We start from the raw sequence: 18,904 nt of genomic DNA, 5'->3' as shown, positions 1-18,904 counted from the left end.
TCATCAGGCAGTAAGGAGGTCAGTAGGGTGAGAAGGAGGAGAGGGTGCTACCTGTATGGGTGAACCAGAAGTATGTTGAGTATCTAGTGGTCATTCATAGAATTTCTCTGAGTCTATCCCAGAGCTACGGAAGGGGATATTTACTGAGACTCTTAACCTCTTCTCTATGCAACAGTGTGCTCTCGGCCTGGGCCCCCGCTTGCATAGAGGGTACCCATGTCAAAACCACAGGTGGGTGCACTGCCTTTCATTTTTAGGTGATTAGTTGTTCTCGCTAGAAGAAGAGCCAGATCAGCGAATCGCATCACAGCCTTATGGTTTTTGGTGCAGCGGTAGAGTCCAAATAGGCAGACTTCCCAAGTGCATGAGAGGATAGTGCCTGTGCAGTGTTCAAGGTGTGTTTCTTCTCTTTTCTCTCTTAACTTTTGGGTGGACACCGGTCGATCTTTGACCACATCCATCTCGGAACAGTACCTCCATAGTGATTACACCAAGGTGTGTTGTAACATCCCTTCAGTATATTGCCAGTTTGGGGCAGGACCAGAGCATATGTATTATATCTGCATGTGGGGTCAGGCAGCGAGGACAGGTAGCATCGGTGTGGTGAAAATATTGGTTGATATTACTAGGTGTTAAGTCAGCTCTGTGTAAAATGTATAGTTGGATAAATTTTGAGTAAGCGTTGCGGGACACAAGGGAAGGATATTGCAGAATAGTCTGCCATTCCCTGCCTGTAAAGGTGTGGACAAAGTCTGTGTCCCAACGCCTTCATAATATGATGAGAGGAAGCTCAGTTTGCGTGCGCAGGGCGCTGGCTAACCAGCGGGTCTGATCCCTGCCCGTACCAAGTGTGTGTAGATATTGTATGATCAGGTGTTGAGTGGGTTCTTCTTGTATCTCCCCCCAAGAGCGAGCGGGAGCTCAGCGCTTGTGATTAGGTCGTCTAATGGAAGGAGAGATCCGTCACTGTACAAATTGCCTAATGTGTGCAGTCCTGCCGTATGCCATATAATTAGCTCCCTGAGAGTAGTGGACTCACATCCTCCTGACATGCCGAGTAGAGGCAGTGCTGGAGCATATGATATAGTTGACCAGGTGATGCTGTGATGCAGTAGCATTGATAAGCCACTTGGAGGAAGGGGATGTACGGTGGTGAAGGCCTAGCGAGTGGGTGAAATAAAGCCAAGGTGGATTTCAGGGCCCAGGAAGGAAGCAACATTGCAGTGGCCAGCAAAGCGGTTTGACACCCATTGTAACTGCAGCGCCAAATAATAATGCTCAAGATTGGGGATGTTGAGTCCACCACCCTCCGTGGGGAGATAGAGTTTCTGCAAAGCTAGCCTGTGATGTATGTTGTACCACACAAAGTCCTGTATCATGCACTCAAAAGAGTGACAAAGGGGTTGGGGTATAAAAAGCGGGAGATGGTGAAAGAGTAGAGCAGTCGTGGCAGAATGACCATTTTCATCAGGGCCACCCAGCCAGCAACCAACAATGGGAGTGTCTGCCAAAAGGATATTTGCGCACGTAACGCCAAAACCGCTCGAACCAAGTTGCCTTCTAGGAGGTCCTCTGACATGTGATACATACGGATTCCTAAGTAGCGAAACGTATCAGACTGTCATTCAAGTGCTATGCCATTTGCAGTATACACTGGATTTGGAGTACGAGTGTGGAAAGGAAATAAGCATGATTTTGACCTGGTAACTCCTGGTCCAGAAATAGCGGCAAACTCGATGGACAGGCTCTCTACAGTGGGGGGTACTGACCTAATATCTTTAAGGTAAAGGAGCATGTCATCGGCCTAAAGCAAAACCACATACATGCCATCTCCCAGTGGGAACCCCCAGTCCTAGCCTTGTGCACGTAGATGGTAAGCCAGAGGTTCAAGTGCCAGAGAGAATAACAGAGGGGATAGTGGACAACCTCGGCGTGTCCCTCGCTGTATCGTGATGGGGTTGGATATGTGACAGCCTAAACGTACCATGGCCTTTGGGTTAGTATATAATATAATAAAGTAATCAAGCAGAGAAATCGGGTCCCAAGGACATAGTGTCACAGCACTTTGAGTATAAATGGCCACTCTAGGTAGTCAAATGCCTTATGAAGGTCTACAACCATGCATCCTGAGTAGGGGTGTCGAGACTGGGCATACTTAAGCACCCAGAAGAAGTGACGGATGTTCAACGATGTGTTTTTAGCAGGCAAAAAACCATTTTGGTCCAAGTTAACTAACTGTGGCACCAATGCGGCTAGGCGATCTGCCAGTATCTTCGCCAGTATTTTATAATCTGGGTTCAATAACGTCAATGGACAGTAAGAGCCCAATTCAAGGGGGTCCAGTCCTAGGCAATATGATAAGGAGGGTGTCGCTCAGTGTGGGTGGTAAGGATGCTCCAGTAAGGGTAGCATCAGATAGGGTTTTCAGGTGAGGCATAAAGTTTATAGAATTCGGCTGGCAGACTATCGGGCCTGAGATCTAGCTGGTGGCGAGTTCATGGCTCCCTTCCCGTATTTTGAATAAAGTAATTTCCCCATTGAGTTCTTCTCTAGAGTCTAGGGAGACCTGCAGGAGTGCGACGGTTGATAAGAAGTCGCTGATGGCCTTCTGTGAATGAGTTACATGACCTGTGTCCGAGCGGATAGTCAGGATGGGGCATCTATCTGTTTCCTGACATTTTAGGCACGCAAATTGGGTACCCAGGCGGTCAGCGTCCACGTGCCTGTGTTTAGTATGTTCTGCGTAGTTTAAACAGCAGAGGCGCTCCAATAATGCAAGATGATCATGCTGAGAGTGGAGCAATTGTTCCTGAGCAGTGACGGAGTCACGCACTAGGTCTTCAGGGCTCAATAGTTGACCCTCTAGTTACGTTATTGTAGTAGTGAGGTGGCGGCGCATGTTGAGTGTGGTACCCATGCAGTGTCCCCGGATAGATACCTTGAATGCTTCCCATTCTACGAGGGGTGATGAGGCAGAGCCAGCATTAAAGTCAAAATATTCTTCTATGTCGGTGGCAATGGATGCTTGAAAAGTAGGCTCTTCTAGTGTTGAAGCCTGTAGCCGCCAAATGGGTATGGGTGGAGGCGAATGTTCCCAACATATCTTTAACTGGACAGGATTATGATTGGAATGGGTGCAACCAAAATAATCTGTATCGTTAATACGTGGGATAATTATTGAAGTGCAAACAAATCTATCAATGCGTACATGGAGGTTGTGTGTATGGAACAATGAGAGCAAACCTTAGTGGAGGTGTTGCGATATGGCGGGAAGGACCAATCAAAGCTTAAATTTAAAATGCTATTGAAATCCCCACCCGGCACCCAGGGCATATCGCTCCAGCATTCAAACAGTGTAGTGAGTGAATGCAGGAATGGAGCCTGGTCCACATCTGGTGCATAGATCACTCCAAGAAGCAGACGGTGATCCCACCCCCCGAAAGAGCCCTCAACAAATATGTAGTATCCGTCAGGGTGTACAAGTGCATGGGTGGCAGCAAAAGGGACCCCCATCCGGTTCCAAATTAAAACCCCTCTGGCATAGGAGGAGTAATTAGTGGAGAAGACCTCACCCCACCATCTCCTCTGTATTCTAGAGGCTTCCATGCTTGTGATGTGAGAATCCTGAATGAAAGCTATGGGTGGATTTCTTCGGCAAAGATATGAATAAATGGCATAGCAACAAGAGGGGGTATGAATGCCCCTCACTTTTCAGGTGACAATGTTGGTCACATCCATAGGAGGGGACATGGGTAAGAGAGAGCCCCTGTCCTTCCGGGCATAAGAGCATGTGTTTTAGTGAGTTTATGCAATTGCATTACATAGGTGCAAGGGGCAAAAAATACAACAATATAACAATAAACAGTGAATGCCATTAAGAGCGACATACAACAGGCATCCACCCAAACCAAGTAAGTGAGGAAAAAAACAGTGTGAAGGAACTGGTCAAGGGGTTAGGCAAGTAAGATAGGTGATGAAATAACTGCGGCTTCCCATAGTACCAAGCAGGCGTTGTAGTAGTCGGGGCGGCCACCCTGGTCCCCATAATATTGAGATGAGCAAGCCCAAGCGCAGCAGTGGTATTCTTTGGGTCTGCACGGGGGAGGCAGGAATGAATAACAGCCAGGAGTTTGTGGTCTCATAGCAAGCGACATAATCGGACATGAACTTACATGAATCAAGTGGTGCAGATTGCTTGAACAAAACACAGAAACCCAATTGCACAACGTATCAAATGAGATCATGAGAAGACTGAGGGGTCACCACAGGCATCCCTTCTGCACTTGGAGGGATAATGTCAGATGTGAGAGAGTCACATTCATCTGAGGAGACGGGACCAGTTTCATCTGCCCTGGACAGCTGTGCAGGTTCCCTGAAGTCAGCAGCCACCTGGAGGCCCTGTAGTGTTCTTGGAGGAGTTCCTCTAAATTCGAAGTCCCATAGGATTGTGGAGTTGCCTGGCATAGCTGTCGGGTACATTTTATGCGTTTCGTCTTCAGTGGTGTTGGCCCTTTGTGAGTCTCCAAGGCGGGATCAGTCTTGGCTAGACCGTTACGCTCCATCCATGACCAAGCATCCGCCGGGTCAGTGAAGAAGGAGGTCTTATCCTCATATTGTATACAAAGGCATGCTGGGAAAAGAAGCACATATTGGACATGGCGTTTCCTCAGCTTAAGCTTCACCTCCATAAATGTGTGTCTTTTGCGCTGGACAGCCAGTGTTGGAAAGACCAGTATTCGAGCATTGTAGACCTTTTAGGTTGTCATTCTTCTGCGCTTCTCTTTGGACAGTGTCCCTATCTAGATAATTCATGAGTCGAGCAACCAAAGGGAGAGGATTGGCACCTTGCAGGGGCTACCATATGGGGACCCTGTGAGCGAGTTCTAAAGAGAAAAAAATGCCAATTGGTTAGCTGGCATAAATTGTGTATGCAGGTGTCTATATAGGTTTCCACGTCTGTGCCCTCTGCACCCTCGGAGATGTCCACTACCCGTATATTGTTGCGTCAGGACCTCTTTTTAGCATCCTCTGCCCATTCTTCCAGGAAGTGGACCATGTCCTGTAGTGCGTTAAGGTGTTTCCATAGATTAGGGGTCGGTGGCTGAAGGGCCACAACCACCTGCTTTGTCGTGTGTACCCTGTCAGTTAAAGTTCGTGGTCATCACGTAACAGAGTAAGGTCGGTGGACACTGCATCAATTTTCACTTCCAGTAGGTGTGCGATTTTTCTATTGCCTCTGGTACGACTTACAGTTGGCCTGCAAAGTATTCTATGTCTGACCGCCAGAGGACCGCTGGGAGTCTGGTGGAGGTGTGGACAGATGGGAGCGTGTAACCACTGTGTCAGTTTTGGGGCGGGCCATAGCGCTGGCTTTCATGGCAGAGTGCACAGCAATGAAGGCGCAAGGGCAGGCCCTCTTAGCATTGCCAGGGAGAGGACCCGATCTTCACAGCAAGAGCAGCCCTGTGTCCAAGTCTTACACTTGTATGCTGAAGAGGGTCCGAGCAGGCGATCACCTAGTACGTGGTCTCTTTTGATGATGGGCTCTGCACACAGATCAGTTGGACATCACAGGGCACCTCACGAGAACGTAAGGATTCTACCAGCGTTGGGTACAACAATGTTGTAGAGCCCCATGGAAATTGCGAGTGGGTGGAGAAGTCTCCTAGGTAGGCTAGGAAGTATATACTGCCCTCAGATCACAGCCAGTATTCCTAGGAGCCGGTGCAGGTACCAGGGCTGCCCATTAAGGCACAGCAATCATCAACGGTCCAGTCCGGAGCCCTGCAGTATGAGACAATCAGGTGATAGTCACTGCACATGTCCAACATCCCCCCGCCTCAGGTCCGCGCGTGTGGGGATGAAGGGGAGCGGGAACAAATAAGGCTTACCCCTTGCTGCAGAGTTCGCTCCAGCGGCAGACCTCTGATCTCATGTCTGCCCCTTCAGCAAATGACGGCGATATCAGTTAGCTGCGTACAGGTATCGGCCGCCCACCTGCAGGAGCATGGCATGCAGGTCTCAGGCGAAGCGCCGGTAGAGTCTAGGCAGTGAGCAGCGGGCGCTCACCGATAGTAGTGGCTGCAGTAGCTCTGTAATGATGGGTCAGTAAATGCAACATGGTTCCGACTCACCGCAGACAGGAGAAGTAGGCTTTCCAGTGAAGTGAGGCAATCATGGGCCGTCAGCGGAAGGTGCATCCTGGGCCCCAAGAATCACGCAGGTGGCCTGACAGTGCAGGCTTCTCAGTTTACGGCCGCAAGTGAGCGCTCCCGGTGTCAATCCACCATGGCTTCCACTGCATGTACAAGTGAGGTGTGGGTCGGATGGCCGTCCGTTTAAGCTGTCTAAACCAGGAAAGTGGGAGAAGCGGCACAGAGCCTCTCTAACATGCAACCGCCATGATGCCCACCCAAGCCACGCCCCGTAGTACAGTGGACTGATGTGTGAACATTTATGCAATGATTGAGGAGGCCCTTTGAATTTTAGTGGGTTGGCTGGCTTATAACTGGATTGTCAGAGGAAGTGTCTCCACCGAACAAGCTGCTGGTGTACATGCTGAAAATGTTTATCCCAAAACAGTTCCTATATCCATGTTGTGAGCAGGTATGGAGGGAAAAAAGTGGTCCACCATTCAGACATGTTGTTACTTTAGTTATTTTTTAAGCCGGACTGCTAAAGTGAGAGTCTTTTCTTCAGAAATATCATAACTAATAATCGCCATGTGCATGGAGCTTTCTTCCAGTGTGTTTGTGGAGACAGGGAGCATTTCTTGACTTTTTATAACAGGGACTGCCATGGTTTACACAGCATTGTGCTAATGCTATCGGAGAAGCTTTTAATTTGGGCAGCTCCTATGACACTGTTCTACTAGCATTGGTCTGCCACAAGGCTCGTACTAGCAGTGGGGTAAGCAGCAGGTCCGCCATAGTGATAAACCAAATAGAATGAGTGATGGAACGTGAGAGAAGACTAAACATCAGCCAATTTTTTGTGGCTGTCCCATTCCAGCCATTCTCCTTACTCCCATTCTGGTGTATCTATACCTCTGTAATTTCTTGTTCATCCTCACTTTCTTGTTTGATCATAACACTGACATAGGAGGTCATATGTTTGCAGTGAGCCTGTTACCTCGAATGATCTGCATGTAATATTTGCTTTATGATATCCAAATCTCAAATCAAACATCCATGCTTTGCCTTCAAAGACCATGCTCACTGAAGAGACTATGCTTACTGGAAGTCTATGTCATGATTGTCGTTTGAAAGATATGACATGTATCCTTATGATCTGTGCTGACTTTCTGTGCTAGCAGTAACCTGAGCAAGGTGATCCACTTGGCCCTTAAAACATTGCACAATTCAGGGCTTGTCCATTTGCAGCCCTTCGGATAATGATTCTGAGGTCATACGTCATCACTCTCAGACAAGAAACAATCCTGCATCCAACACTTTGGGAACTGTTCTTCCACCTCCTCTAAGCTGCAGATCCCAGGCTCTGCATAAACACAACGTCAGAGCTCTAAATGTTCTTATATGTCCAGCATTTCCATATCCGGGTTAAGATACGCATTTCATTTGCTGATGAAACTGATTAATACACAAATGGAATCATTAAGACTATGTGTTATGTTTATGCATATATGGCATTGACATGACTATACTAATTAATGTTTCCTTTCTTATACAGTCAAAGTTTTGGAGAGAATATTCAACGAAGGGTCCCTATGCTAAACCAGGTAAGGCCAGAACGCAATTGCCCATGCTTACTCTTTCAAATGTTTGTAATACCGAAATGGGTTTGTTTCATTCAGCCCCATCTAATCTTCCTGCTTCTTAAATGCTCAAATCTGAAAAGTGAAATGTAACTTCCAGTAAACGATAATGCTCTTTTTTGAAAGTCTTCAGCCTATTTTTAGAGGCTTTAGCATGTGAAAGTGTGTTGAAGCAGAGGCATGCAAAATTAAATTGAGTGAGTGTAGAGGGGTATTAGGTGTGTGTAGGAAAAAGTTATATTATCTCAAGAGTGAGTGGAAGGTGTGAGTATGAGTCTCAAGATCCTTTCTGCAGCACTGTAAGGCGGGCAGCGCAACTTTTTGGTGTTAGGGAGGGTGTCATTCTAAAGCCAGGGAGCAAATTATGAGAAGACATGTTTGAAGTTATATTCTCTCTATAAACTTTATATTTCAATGTCTAAATAGTTACCACCAGCTTTGGTCAATAACCTAGGGCATCTAGAGTAGCCTCATGCCATGAAAGACGATGGTGCCAATTACGATCCGGTGAAAAAATTCCCCGTACGACTCGTATCCGGTCTTTTTACCGTACGAATCGTACAAGTGCCGTACAAACTGCCAATTACGATTCGCATGGTAAAAAGTCCATACGAACCGCCTTGGGAATTATTCCCCACACGTCCTCGGGTTGGAAAATGTGTCCGACACGTCCTCGGACGATTTACCGTACAAATGTGAAAAGTTAAGTCCGACCGAGGAATCACGATCCATCCCGTGCGTCCGATGTCACAACCGTATGGAAAAAACACCGTCCGCACCGAACTCCCATAGCAACCATGGAGACATGTGCCCGCATACGCGTCCAACACTCCCCCCAGCCCCGTACGTCCGAGACATACCCCCCGTGTATGTACACCCCCACCCGTGTATGTACACCCCTGTACGTGTCCTACCCCCGTGTATGTACACCCCTGTACGTTCGAGTCGTACCCCCACCCCTGTACGTGTCGTACCCCCGTGTATGTACACCCCTGCACGTGTCGTACCCCCGTGTATGTACACCCCTGTACGTTCGAGTCGTACCCCCACCCCTGTACGTGTCGTACCCCCGTGTATGTACACCCCTGTACATTCGAGTCCTACCCCCACCCGTGTACGTGTCCCACACCCATGTATGTACACCCCTGTACGTGTCATACCCCCGTGTATGTACACCCCTGTACGTTCGAGTCGGACCCCCACCTCTGTACGTGTCATACCCCCGTGTATGTACACCCCTGTACGTTCGAGTCGGACCCCCACCCCTGTACGTGTCATACCCCCGTGTATGTACACCCCTGTACATTCGAGTCGGACCTCACCCCTGTACGTGTCGTACCCCCGTGTATGTACACCCCTGTACGTGTCGTACCCCCGTGTATGTACACCCCTGTACGTTCGAGTCGTACCCCCACCCCTGTACGTGTCGTACCCCCGTGTATGTACACCCCTGTACGTGTCGTACCCCCGTGTATGTACACCCCTGTACGTTCGAGTCGTACCCCCACCCCTGTACGTGTCATACCCCCGTGTATGTACACCCCTGTACGTGTCGTACCCCCGTGTATGTACACCCCTGTACGTTCGAGTCGTACCCCCACCCCTGTACGTGTCGTACCCCCATGTATGTACACCCCTGTATGTTCGAGTCGTACCCCCACACCTGTACGTGTCGTACCCGCGTGTATGTACACCCCTGTACGTTCGAGTCGTACCCCCACCCCTGTACGTGTCGTACCCCCGTGTATGTACACCCCTGTACGTTCGAGTCGTACCCCCACCCCTGTACGTGTCGTACCCCCGTGTATGTACACCCCTGTACGTGTCGTACCCCCGTGTATGTACACCCCTGTACGTTTGAGTCGTACCCCCACCCCTGTACGTGTCCTACCCCCGTGTATGTACACCCCTGTACGTTCGAGTCGTACCCCCACCCCTGTACGTGTCGTACCCCCGTGTATGTACACCCCTGTATATTCGAGTCGTACCCCCACCCCTGTACGTGTCATACCCCCGTGTATGTACACCCCTGTACGTGTCGTACCCGCGTGTATGTACACCCCTGTACGTTCGAGTCGTACCCCCACCCCTGTACGTGTCGTACCCCCCTGTATGTACACCCATGTACGTCAGAGTCACACCCCCACCACAACCTCCTAAGTACGGAGCGCACCCCAGGCCCCAACATCACAACCGCATGTACGAGTCGTACCAAGCCACACACAAGGACAGCACTGTACAACCAAATGGCCCATGTACACACCGTACACACGCTAAAAACGCACGTACACAACCAGGACAAACCAAAACAACACAAGAATACACCATTCGAATGGCACAAAGCCACAAAACATGTCCAACAACCACTAAAAAAACACATTCACTGACCTGCAACTGCCAAAAACAAACAGAGGCCCAAAACACCACCACTCCTTATAACACACCCACCCAAAGTTCAAACACAGCCACACCCACCAATGGACCAATAAAAAGGGCCCACACACACAAACCATGAGCCTTTGCAACAGACTCACTGCTGCCAGACACCACAGACAACCTACAGCACCATACTACAAGCTTCACCACACCTTACACTTGCACACCTTCACACAACCACCTTCACAAACACCCCCTCATCACATTCACACACACACACACCTGCACAACCACACTCACACACCCACAACCATCCACACACACCCCCCACCATCCACACCCACACCCCTCACCATGCCCACTAACAAGAATCCAAAGTTCAGTAACTCCTCAGAGTCGAGCCACAGCTCTTTGGAACATTGGTCAGACAGACCAGCATTGCAGCAAAAACAGCCATGTGGCAGACCATCGTCGATGCTGTGAATGCTATTGCGGACACCAGAAGGAACAAGCAGGAATGCCAAGCCAGGTGGTACGATCTGCGGAGGAGGGTCCGAGCCAAGATGACGGACGAACACAACCAGGCCAACCTCACTGGAGGAGGGCCCTCCCGCAGACCCTTACACTACCATCCCTGGGAGGAGAGGGTGATGGCCATACTGCCGGTGGAGGCAGTCGAAGGATTAGGAGGACTCCGAGACCCGGGTGAGTACACAAACAACGCACCTCACATGGGGGGAACGTCATCCACAACCAAACTCACAAACAGGCACGCAACCACCCCAAGCTATCGCATGACCCAACCACACTCCATGAACATGCACATGCCACTGGCGCCACCATGCCCCATGCACCCAGCTGGACAATGTCAAGTCACAGGCCACACAAGACACCAACACATGACACGGTAACCCGGATGGCGGGAGAGTGGGCCCAAAAAATCACATAGTGCAACTCAGAAGCAGACAACAATGCCCTCTGCCCATATGGCCTAGGTCACAGCCAGACAAACAGTGTGTCCCCACACAGGAAAGGCTCGCCAGCAAATGGCGGACGCCTTGCATCAACACATGGGGGTGAAGGCACTGTTTTGCACATGACAGCAGCTAATGAACAGCCAACATTGTGAAAGAGTGGCAGCACACACCACCACAGCAGCAGCGCCAAGACACACACTATACCCAATGGGTGCCTGGAGATCAGAAACAAACTCACATCAACAAGCCAAGGGCCATTCAAAGATCTGCAAACAGTGTGTGCCCAGGAAGCTGGGCTGAGGTGACAGAGGGTGACACACAGAGGGAGGGAGAGGGGGATAGAGAGGGAGGGAGAGGGGGACAGAGAGGGAGGGAGACACAGGGACACGGACAGAGGGAGGAGGCTGACACACAGAGGGAGGGAGAGGGGGACAGAGAGGGAGGGAGACACAGGGAGAACAAATCAGCCGTGTGGTGTGTGGGAATGTCTGCTCGTCAGCAGGTAGACTGCGTGCATGTAGCCAAGGGTGGCCAGTGCCAGAAACCCCCTCTTCTCCATGGCAAAACACAGGGCCATGTCACAACCTGTGCACAAGCACAACGACAGCTACCTGCATTATATAAGTGTGTGGATCCACTCCATGTGCACATGTACAGTGCTACACGGAAGGCGCCAATGCATGGCTCGCCAAACCTGCCCACTCCACTGCTGACTGCAGTCACACTTGACGCAGCAAGTAAGACTGTGCCACACATAGTTAAAGGGGCCAAAGTGGTGCCCAAGGGACACACCCATGCACAAGTGCACTGTGAGTGGAATGCAAGACAGATCCTAATTCCAAGAGGAAATGTGCCAACTTTGAAATGATGAAACATGGATGTTGCATGAACCAAAATTAACATTGTCTCTCTCACACACAGGTCAACCTCGTGGTTCACCCCCCAACACTGGGGGGGAAGACTCACAGGACCCGGATCTGCGGGAGGCCGATCCCACCGGCAGCGACGACTCTCACCACTCTGTGGACGACCCCGACCAACCTGGCCCCTCTGGTGTCCAACCACCTGCAGCACCTGCGTCAGGTACAACGGGGCCAACCACCACCCCCACTCCTGCCACATCCCAGGAGACACCCAGGATCCCTGCCCCACCACCACAAAGCAGCCAGGCTGGCCAGGAGGGACACGGTGTCCCGGGCACCCAGGAGGAGGCAGTCGACAACGCCAATGCCACCCCTCAGGGGTTCCGGAGACCCGATGTGCCCACAAGGGCAGGCCAGGTGCAAGTGGGCAGGGGTGGTGGGAGTGGAGGACGGCGGAGGCGCCAGCCTGACCAGTTGGCTGGGGAACCGGTATATTCCCATGTCCGTAACATCCTGGACACATACCGGCAGGACACCACGGGCATGGCCCAGGTTGTGTCCACCCTCAATGAGATCAAGGGGACCCTCGATGAGATAAAGACCCAGCAGGCCCAGCAACATGCCTGTCTACTGCAACACCAACGGAGGATGGAGGACAGACAGGCTGAGCTCGTGACGGTGTTCCAGGGGATTCACAATGCACTCCGTCGGATGGCTGACAACATGGGCAACCCTCTCTGTGCCAGAAGGCGTAGAACATCACCACCCACAGGGAGGGATCAGGAGGAGGAGGAAACATCCGATGGAGCATCCCAAACATCGTCACGGCCTGCTTCTGAGGGTCCCCGCAGGAGGCCGGGTCGTCCACGGAAAGGACCGTGAGGGTCGGCGCTACATCACCATCTCCCAGGACACCTGGCCTGGCACCTGGCCCACTGGAGCAACAGCATCACAGCATCAAGAGACATTCTCTGCCACATGGCCTTGCTGGTCACTGTCTGACCAAATTTGACAAAGACTGTGGCATGGACTCTGAGGACTTCCAATGGCAAGGACACCAACTCCCCTACTGAACTTTGGATTCCAAACTCCCGGAAAGCCCCTCACGTCATACCCCCTCCCCCCCCAAATAAAAGATTCACACCATGAAGAGAAGATGCCTGCTGGTTGCATTATTACCTTACATGTGTCTTGTAAAGTCTAAACATGCCTGAGTTCTCTTTTGACTTCCACCATCCACACCCTGGGGCCTGAGTCTGGCACAGGCCACACGGGTCACAGTGTATTAGGCAAGACAGACATGGAGCACCATACACACCCGTGATGGGCCCAACCAGCTGAGGGGGTGGCCGCACAACCGTGCTGACAGACACATTGAGTACAGCAACAGTCATGCACAGAGGTCAGGGATCCAGTCCAGTGTCCTGGGGGGCACCCAGGTATGTGTAGACAGGTGGCAGAACCATGTCCTGCAAGCTTGAGTCCGGTGGATGCAGAGAATGGGGGCCTGGCCAACGTTGGATGCATGGGGATGGCACATGTCACAATACCCACACAGTCATGGACATCATGCACAATACACAGTCTCAGCCCACACACACAGCTTGCATCTTGCTACTCGACACATAGACACATAGCCACTATCAGGGACAACCATGCCAGACATGCTGGATGCACCGTGGCAACACACCAGCATTGACTGAGAAGAGGCACCTTGGAGGCATAGGGACACCTTTATTAGTCATGTTTTCGGGATTGCAGAGGCAACTTGAAGTACACATGAACACTTCATGTGGAGTAACATGTGGGTCCAACACTGGCACCCCCCTTCTGCAGCACAAATGCGTTATAGCCATGGAACTGGCACACAATTGTCGGCCAACAGCTAAACACCCACAGCTGCTCACGGAGAGACTGCCATACACCATTGATCCGCTGATGTAGAAGTCCCACACCATGTCAAGCCAATGCAAACCGTATGTGTCCGAGGGCAGTGTCACACACATTGATGCCATCATCACAATCCACTATCCCATCACTGATGACTGTCAACCAGTCAGACCATCTATTCAGGTGTACACAGCTGCATGTCGTGTCCCATGGTGATGCTACATGGCTGCAGAGGAACCAAACATCGACAGGGGCAGTGTGCATACATCGTGAACAACTGCCACACCCAATACACCCCTGATGCATCCCTTACCCTAAGGAGACTTCCAAACTTGTCCGTGCGTGTAACGCTGTACCGGGCATCAGGGGACACTTCCGTGTGTTGGTGTCCGTGCCATGCCAGTGACGCTCATCCCAAGTGTGCAGTACGACATGCACACATGTCAAAGGAGTCAAGGGCATGCCTGGCACACATTGCACCGTCACACATTACATCTGTACACATCTCATCATACATCTGGTGCCTTCTCGACTCAGGAGTAATGTTCCACATCACAGCCTGTCACACCTGTGCCCCACACATGTAGTAATGCACAGACAATGCCTTGATGTCCATCCATGCACAAGTATGTCCGCCCTATTCTTTCCTGTGTGCTGCCTGTCACCACTGTGATGTGTGAAAACCGCCGTACTGCTGTACGCTCCCTATCACTCTGGGTGTCCTCGCGTATGCGTACTCGTAGTGGTATGGGCCGTACATGCGCCTGTACGCTCCCTATCACTACGTGTACGCATACGCGAGAACACCCATAGTGATATGGAGCGTACAGGCGCGTGTACGGCCCTACCACTATGGGTGTTCTTGCGTATGCGTACACGTAGTGATAGGGAGCGTACAGGCGCGTGTACGGCCCGTACCACTACGAGTACGCATACGCGAGGACACCCAGAGTGATACGGAGCGTACAGGCGCGTGTACGGCCCGTACCACTACGAGTACGCATACGCGAGGACACCCATAGTGATAGTGAACGTAGGCACGCGTGTACAGGCTGTTGCTATGCATTTGGGGTGCCCTAGGGCCCCGGAACGCACCGTACCTGTGTTTGAAGCTCCAAATTCCATAGGGGACACATGAGGGACAAGTATTAAGGCCTACATGCATGCTGGTTGTCATGGAGACCAAGTTCAAATTTTGAATTTGTTCAGGAAGCTGCACGGCAGAAGTCAGTTGGAATGAATCTACTTTGTTGCAATGTGTTTGTGGGGCTGACATCATGCAGGAGAAAAAAACAGATTGAGAACCCACAGACTGCTAGGTTTGAAGGGATTGGAGGAAACATAGGATGCTAATGTGAGTGACCAATCACTCTGTACTCCTGTGCATGAGATGGGCCAGCAAGGCAGATATAAGGCAGCCAGGTCCCATGAGGGAGCACTTGCCTGCACATCTCTGTATTCCACGACCCAGCTGCTGCTACTGATTCCCTGGAACCATGTCAAGGGCTGTGGAGAGGTCACAGCCATTCACCCTGGAGGAGAACATGGCTTTGGTGGATGTGATCCTCCCACGGTACCCCATGCTGTATGGGCGACCAGGTTATCAGGTGAGTGCAGTGTCCACTGGCACAGACTGTGTCCCTTTTTTGTGACTGTGACTTCTGCCATTGTGTCCAGGTGTGACACACATGCTATGTACTGTAGGGTCCTCCCAGCAGTGCCCTGAGACAGGAGGGGTGTGTGCAGAGTCCTCCCAGCAGTGCCCTGAGACAGGAGGGGTGGGTGTGATGCACAGTGTGAGCCTGGATCATTGATTGTGTAGTTGCCCTCATTCCACCTGTGTCCTTTCAATGGCAGGTACTGCTTTTGGCCTTCCCCCAGAGGATCATGTCCCTATGACAAAGGTGCAATGTGTTGGATGCATACTATGCCTTGTTGTAAACAGCAAATGTGTTATAATCTGTGTCAGGTGTATTGATGTACCGTCACTTGTCCATCCTCACAGGTAGACGCCTCTGCCAAGGAGAAGATATGGCTGGACGCCGTCAACGCCGTGAGGAGTGCGGATGGTCGGATGCGGCGCCTGTCCCAGGTGAGGAAACGCTGGCAGGATATCCGGTGCTGGACGCGGAGGATCGCACGGGTCCTACTGGGGGACTCACCTGAGAGCCATAAGAACCGCGGGCGCCGCCGTCTCTCCCACATCCAGAAACGTGTGCTGGCGGTGGTCTTTCCTGACTTGGACAGGCGCCTACAGGAGATGCAGCAGCCGGAAGGGGGTAGGTACATGTGTGTGTTTGTTGTGTTTCACCAGCATTTGTAAGTGCACTGTTCCATGGATACACTTCCAGGGTTTATGGTGCTGTGCAGATCCTGTTACCCACAGTGTTGCAGGGCTCTCCTGCCTCCCTTCCCCTCCTTGCAATGTGTTCCCTGGTCTGTGTGTAGTCACTCCATCACAAGGTTATGTAGCCTGACACCTTCTCCAAGTGTACAATGCCTGCAGCATCATGTGTGGGGGTGGTGTGTAACAGGTTTAGTGACCTTGCCTGTGCCCTGTCCAGTTCTGGACTTGTGGGTTCCATGTCAGTTGGCACTAATGCTGATTCCAGACATGGGAGTTAATCTCTCGAGTGCGAGGCCTTCCAGCAGGCATGTCCCATGTGGTGGCCTGTGACATGATGTGCATGATTGTGCGTTACGCATAGTGCAGGGATGTTAGCGTGTGTTGCAGTCATTCCCATTCAGGAGCATGGAGTTGTGTGGCCACTACTGTCCCCAGGGGCATCTTTTCCTAGGTATCATGTGTGTAATCCGAGAATGTCGACATTCTCTGTGTCTACAGCATAGGTTGTGCTCTGTGCCATTGTCCCCTGGCACCATGTATATTGACGTGAGATGTATTACAAGTGTCCACTGTCCAGCCTGAGCTGATTTTCCAATTACATACTCACAGTGGCCATTGCCTTTGTGTCTGGTTGCAATCATCTGATGATGCCCATTTGTCCATGATTATTTGGACAGGCGCACCTTGGGTAGTTTGTGTGCAATATTGAAGTTTTGCATCCCATGTGTATTTCACCCTGACTAAGAGATGTAAGTGCTTCCTGTGTCTCCACAGATTTGTCTCATGTAGGGGGTGGGTGGTGCGGGCATGGCCTACATGTCAAGACCTGTCATCTCCTTGCTAGGACTGGCCAGTGTGTGATATTTGTCTGGACATACACTCAAGGTGCATTGTGCCAGTCAGGGTGGGCATGTTATCAGTATTACCTATGCTGCATGTGCCTCTAGTTCCTGGATGTGGTCCCTGCTCATCCCTATTGCCTGCCACGCTGTGTGGTGCAGATGCAGTGCTGGATTGTCCCCAGGGCCTTGCTCCTCAGTCAAAATTCCATGTCATCTCATTTGCTATTGTGTCATGCTCTCCATAGTGTTTCGGTGGCATGGTGGGTCAAACAACTGTGTCTTGCAGGGCCTACATATGTACCTTGTTTAGTAGTTGTAACTCTTCTTTTGTTTCAGGCTATGCACTGTAACCTAAGTAGATTGGACTCATGTGACATATGTATACAGGTGTATGATTAATTTCTGTCTCTTCACCCTGCCCACAGCATCGTCGGGGGACACGGAGGGAGACATGGACACAGACGGCGCATAGGGACCGAGCACCAGTGCCAGCGGTGACATCGGGGCTGGCACATCGAGTGGGCCTGAGGCGGAGGAGAGTGAACCCGGGGACCTGTCGACTGGCACAACAGAGTATGAAGCTGACGGGTCCGAGGATGATCTCTCCGAGTGGGCGGTGGCTGCACCACCATCTGACAGCAGCCCTACATCTCGCACCGCCCCCTCCATTGGCATCAGCCGCCTCCCACGTGCTCGTGTCCCTTCCCAACGTGCCCGATCACCACATGTCTCCTTCCTGCCAGGCACCGCACCCCCTGCCCCTGTCTCCACTGCTGCCGCCAATGCTGAGTCTGTGGACATCCAGCGGCAGTTGCAGATTGGTCAGACTGCGATCCTTAATGTCCTCCATGCCCACAGCCAGGTCCTCAACAACATGGAGGCATACTTGGAGGGCATTCATTCATCGCAGGCTGACCAACGCAACTTGCTGAGGTCCATAGACTCCACACTGACTGCAGCAGTGGGTCTCCTGCAGCGCTACATCCCACCCCCTACCCCTGCTCCTTCCACACTTCCCACTCCCATGCCTGTCCCACATACACCCAGACGTAAGCATGCACCCACCACAACAGACACAGGCACCACACCAGCAGGGAAGGTCCGCCGCACACCTCCTGACACGCACACACAGGGTGAAGTAGGCACACCCACTGGGTCGGGGGGCAAACGTGTGACACGCAGCCAGAGTGGGAGTCCGCATTCCACCCAATCCACTCCCTCCAAATCCCCTCCCCTCAGCTCTCCTGGCCACATCTCCCCCAAAGACTCCTTCATGGCCGCTCTGTCCCTGAGCCCCACAGTGACACCACCCCGCAAGCGGTCAAGGAAGGATGACAGGTCAGGGTGCTTGAGTCCCCCCCCTGTCCACACCCTCCCCCAGTGGCGCTGCGACCCATCCCTCTGACCCCCCCCCCCTCCTTGGGGCCTGTGGTTCCTTCGGGTGCAGGGGAGTCCCTGGAGGACCTTGCCGAGGTGTGCAGCGCGCTCCTAGAATCCACCTTTGGACCTGCCCCACCCCCTGTGGTGGAGTCCTCCATCCCTGCACCCACGTCACCTACCCTTCGCCCTCCTGTCCCTGCGGTGCCTGTTCCTTCCCCCCCACTTGATGCCCTCACCCCTGTGGAAGACAACGGCTTGTAACTGTGCAGGCAAGCTAGGGGACACGCATCCCACTGTGTCCCCCATCCAGCTGTGACTCCTGGACTGCCCTATGGGCTTTGTAAATATTGAACTTACTACATACCAGTTTTTGGATCATGCTGAATAAAGCTATTTATTTTTTGCCCTTGGAACACTCCTGCTTTGCTGGCATTGCTGTCGGTGGGGCTGCTACA

At 51.7% G+C, this 18,904-nt stretch overlaps 1 protein-coding gene across 1 annotated transcript in view; it reads left to right on the top strand.

The window, feature by feature from the left end:
* Positions 1–18,904, top strand: part of PRRG4 (proline rich and Gla domain 4) — a 294,949-nt gene that overhangs the window by 251,195 nt on the left and 24,850 nt on the right. The window contains exon 4 of the mRNA XM_085648249.1: positions 7,690–7,738. Within this exon, the coding sequence (XP_085504375.1) occupies positions 7,690–7,738 (49 nt within the window). The remainder of the gene's footprint in view (positions 1–7,689; positions 7,739–18,904) is intronic.

This window comes from Triturus cristatus, chromosome 3_2 (genome assembly GCF_964204655.1).
Source record: "Triturus cristatus chromosome 3_2, aTriCri1.1, whole genome shotgun sequence".
Lineage (NCBI taxonomy): Eukaryota > Metazoa > Chordata > Amphibia > Caudata > Salamandridae > Triturus > Triturus cristatus.
The sequence above is the reverse complement of the archived record's forward strand: the minus strand, read 5'-3'. Positions and strand labels throughout refer to the sequence as shown.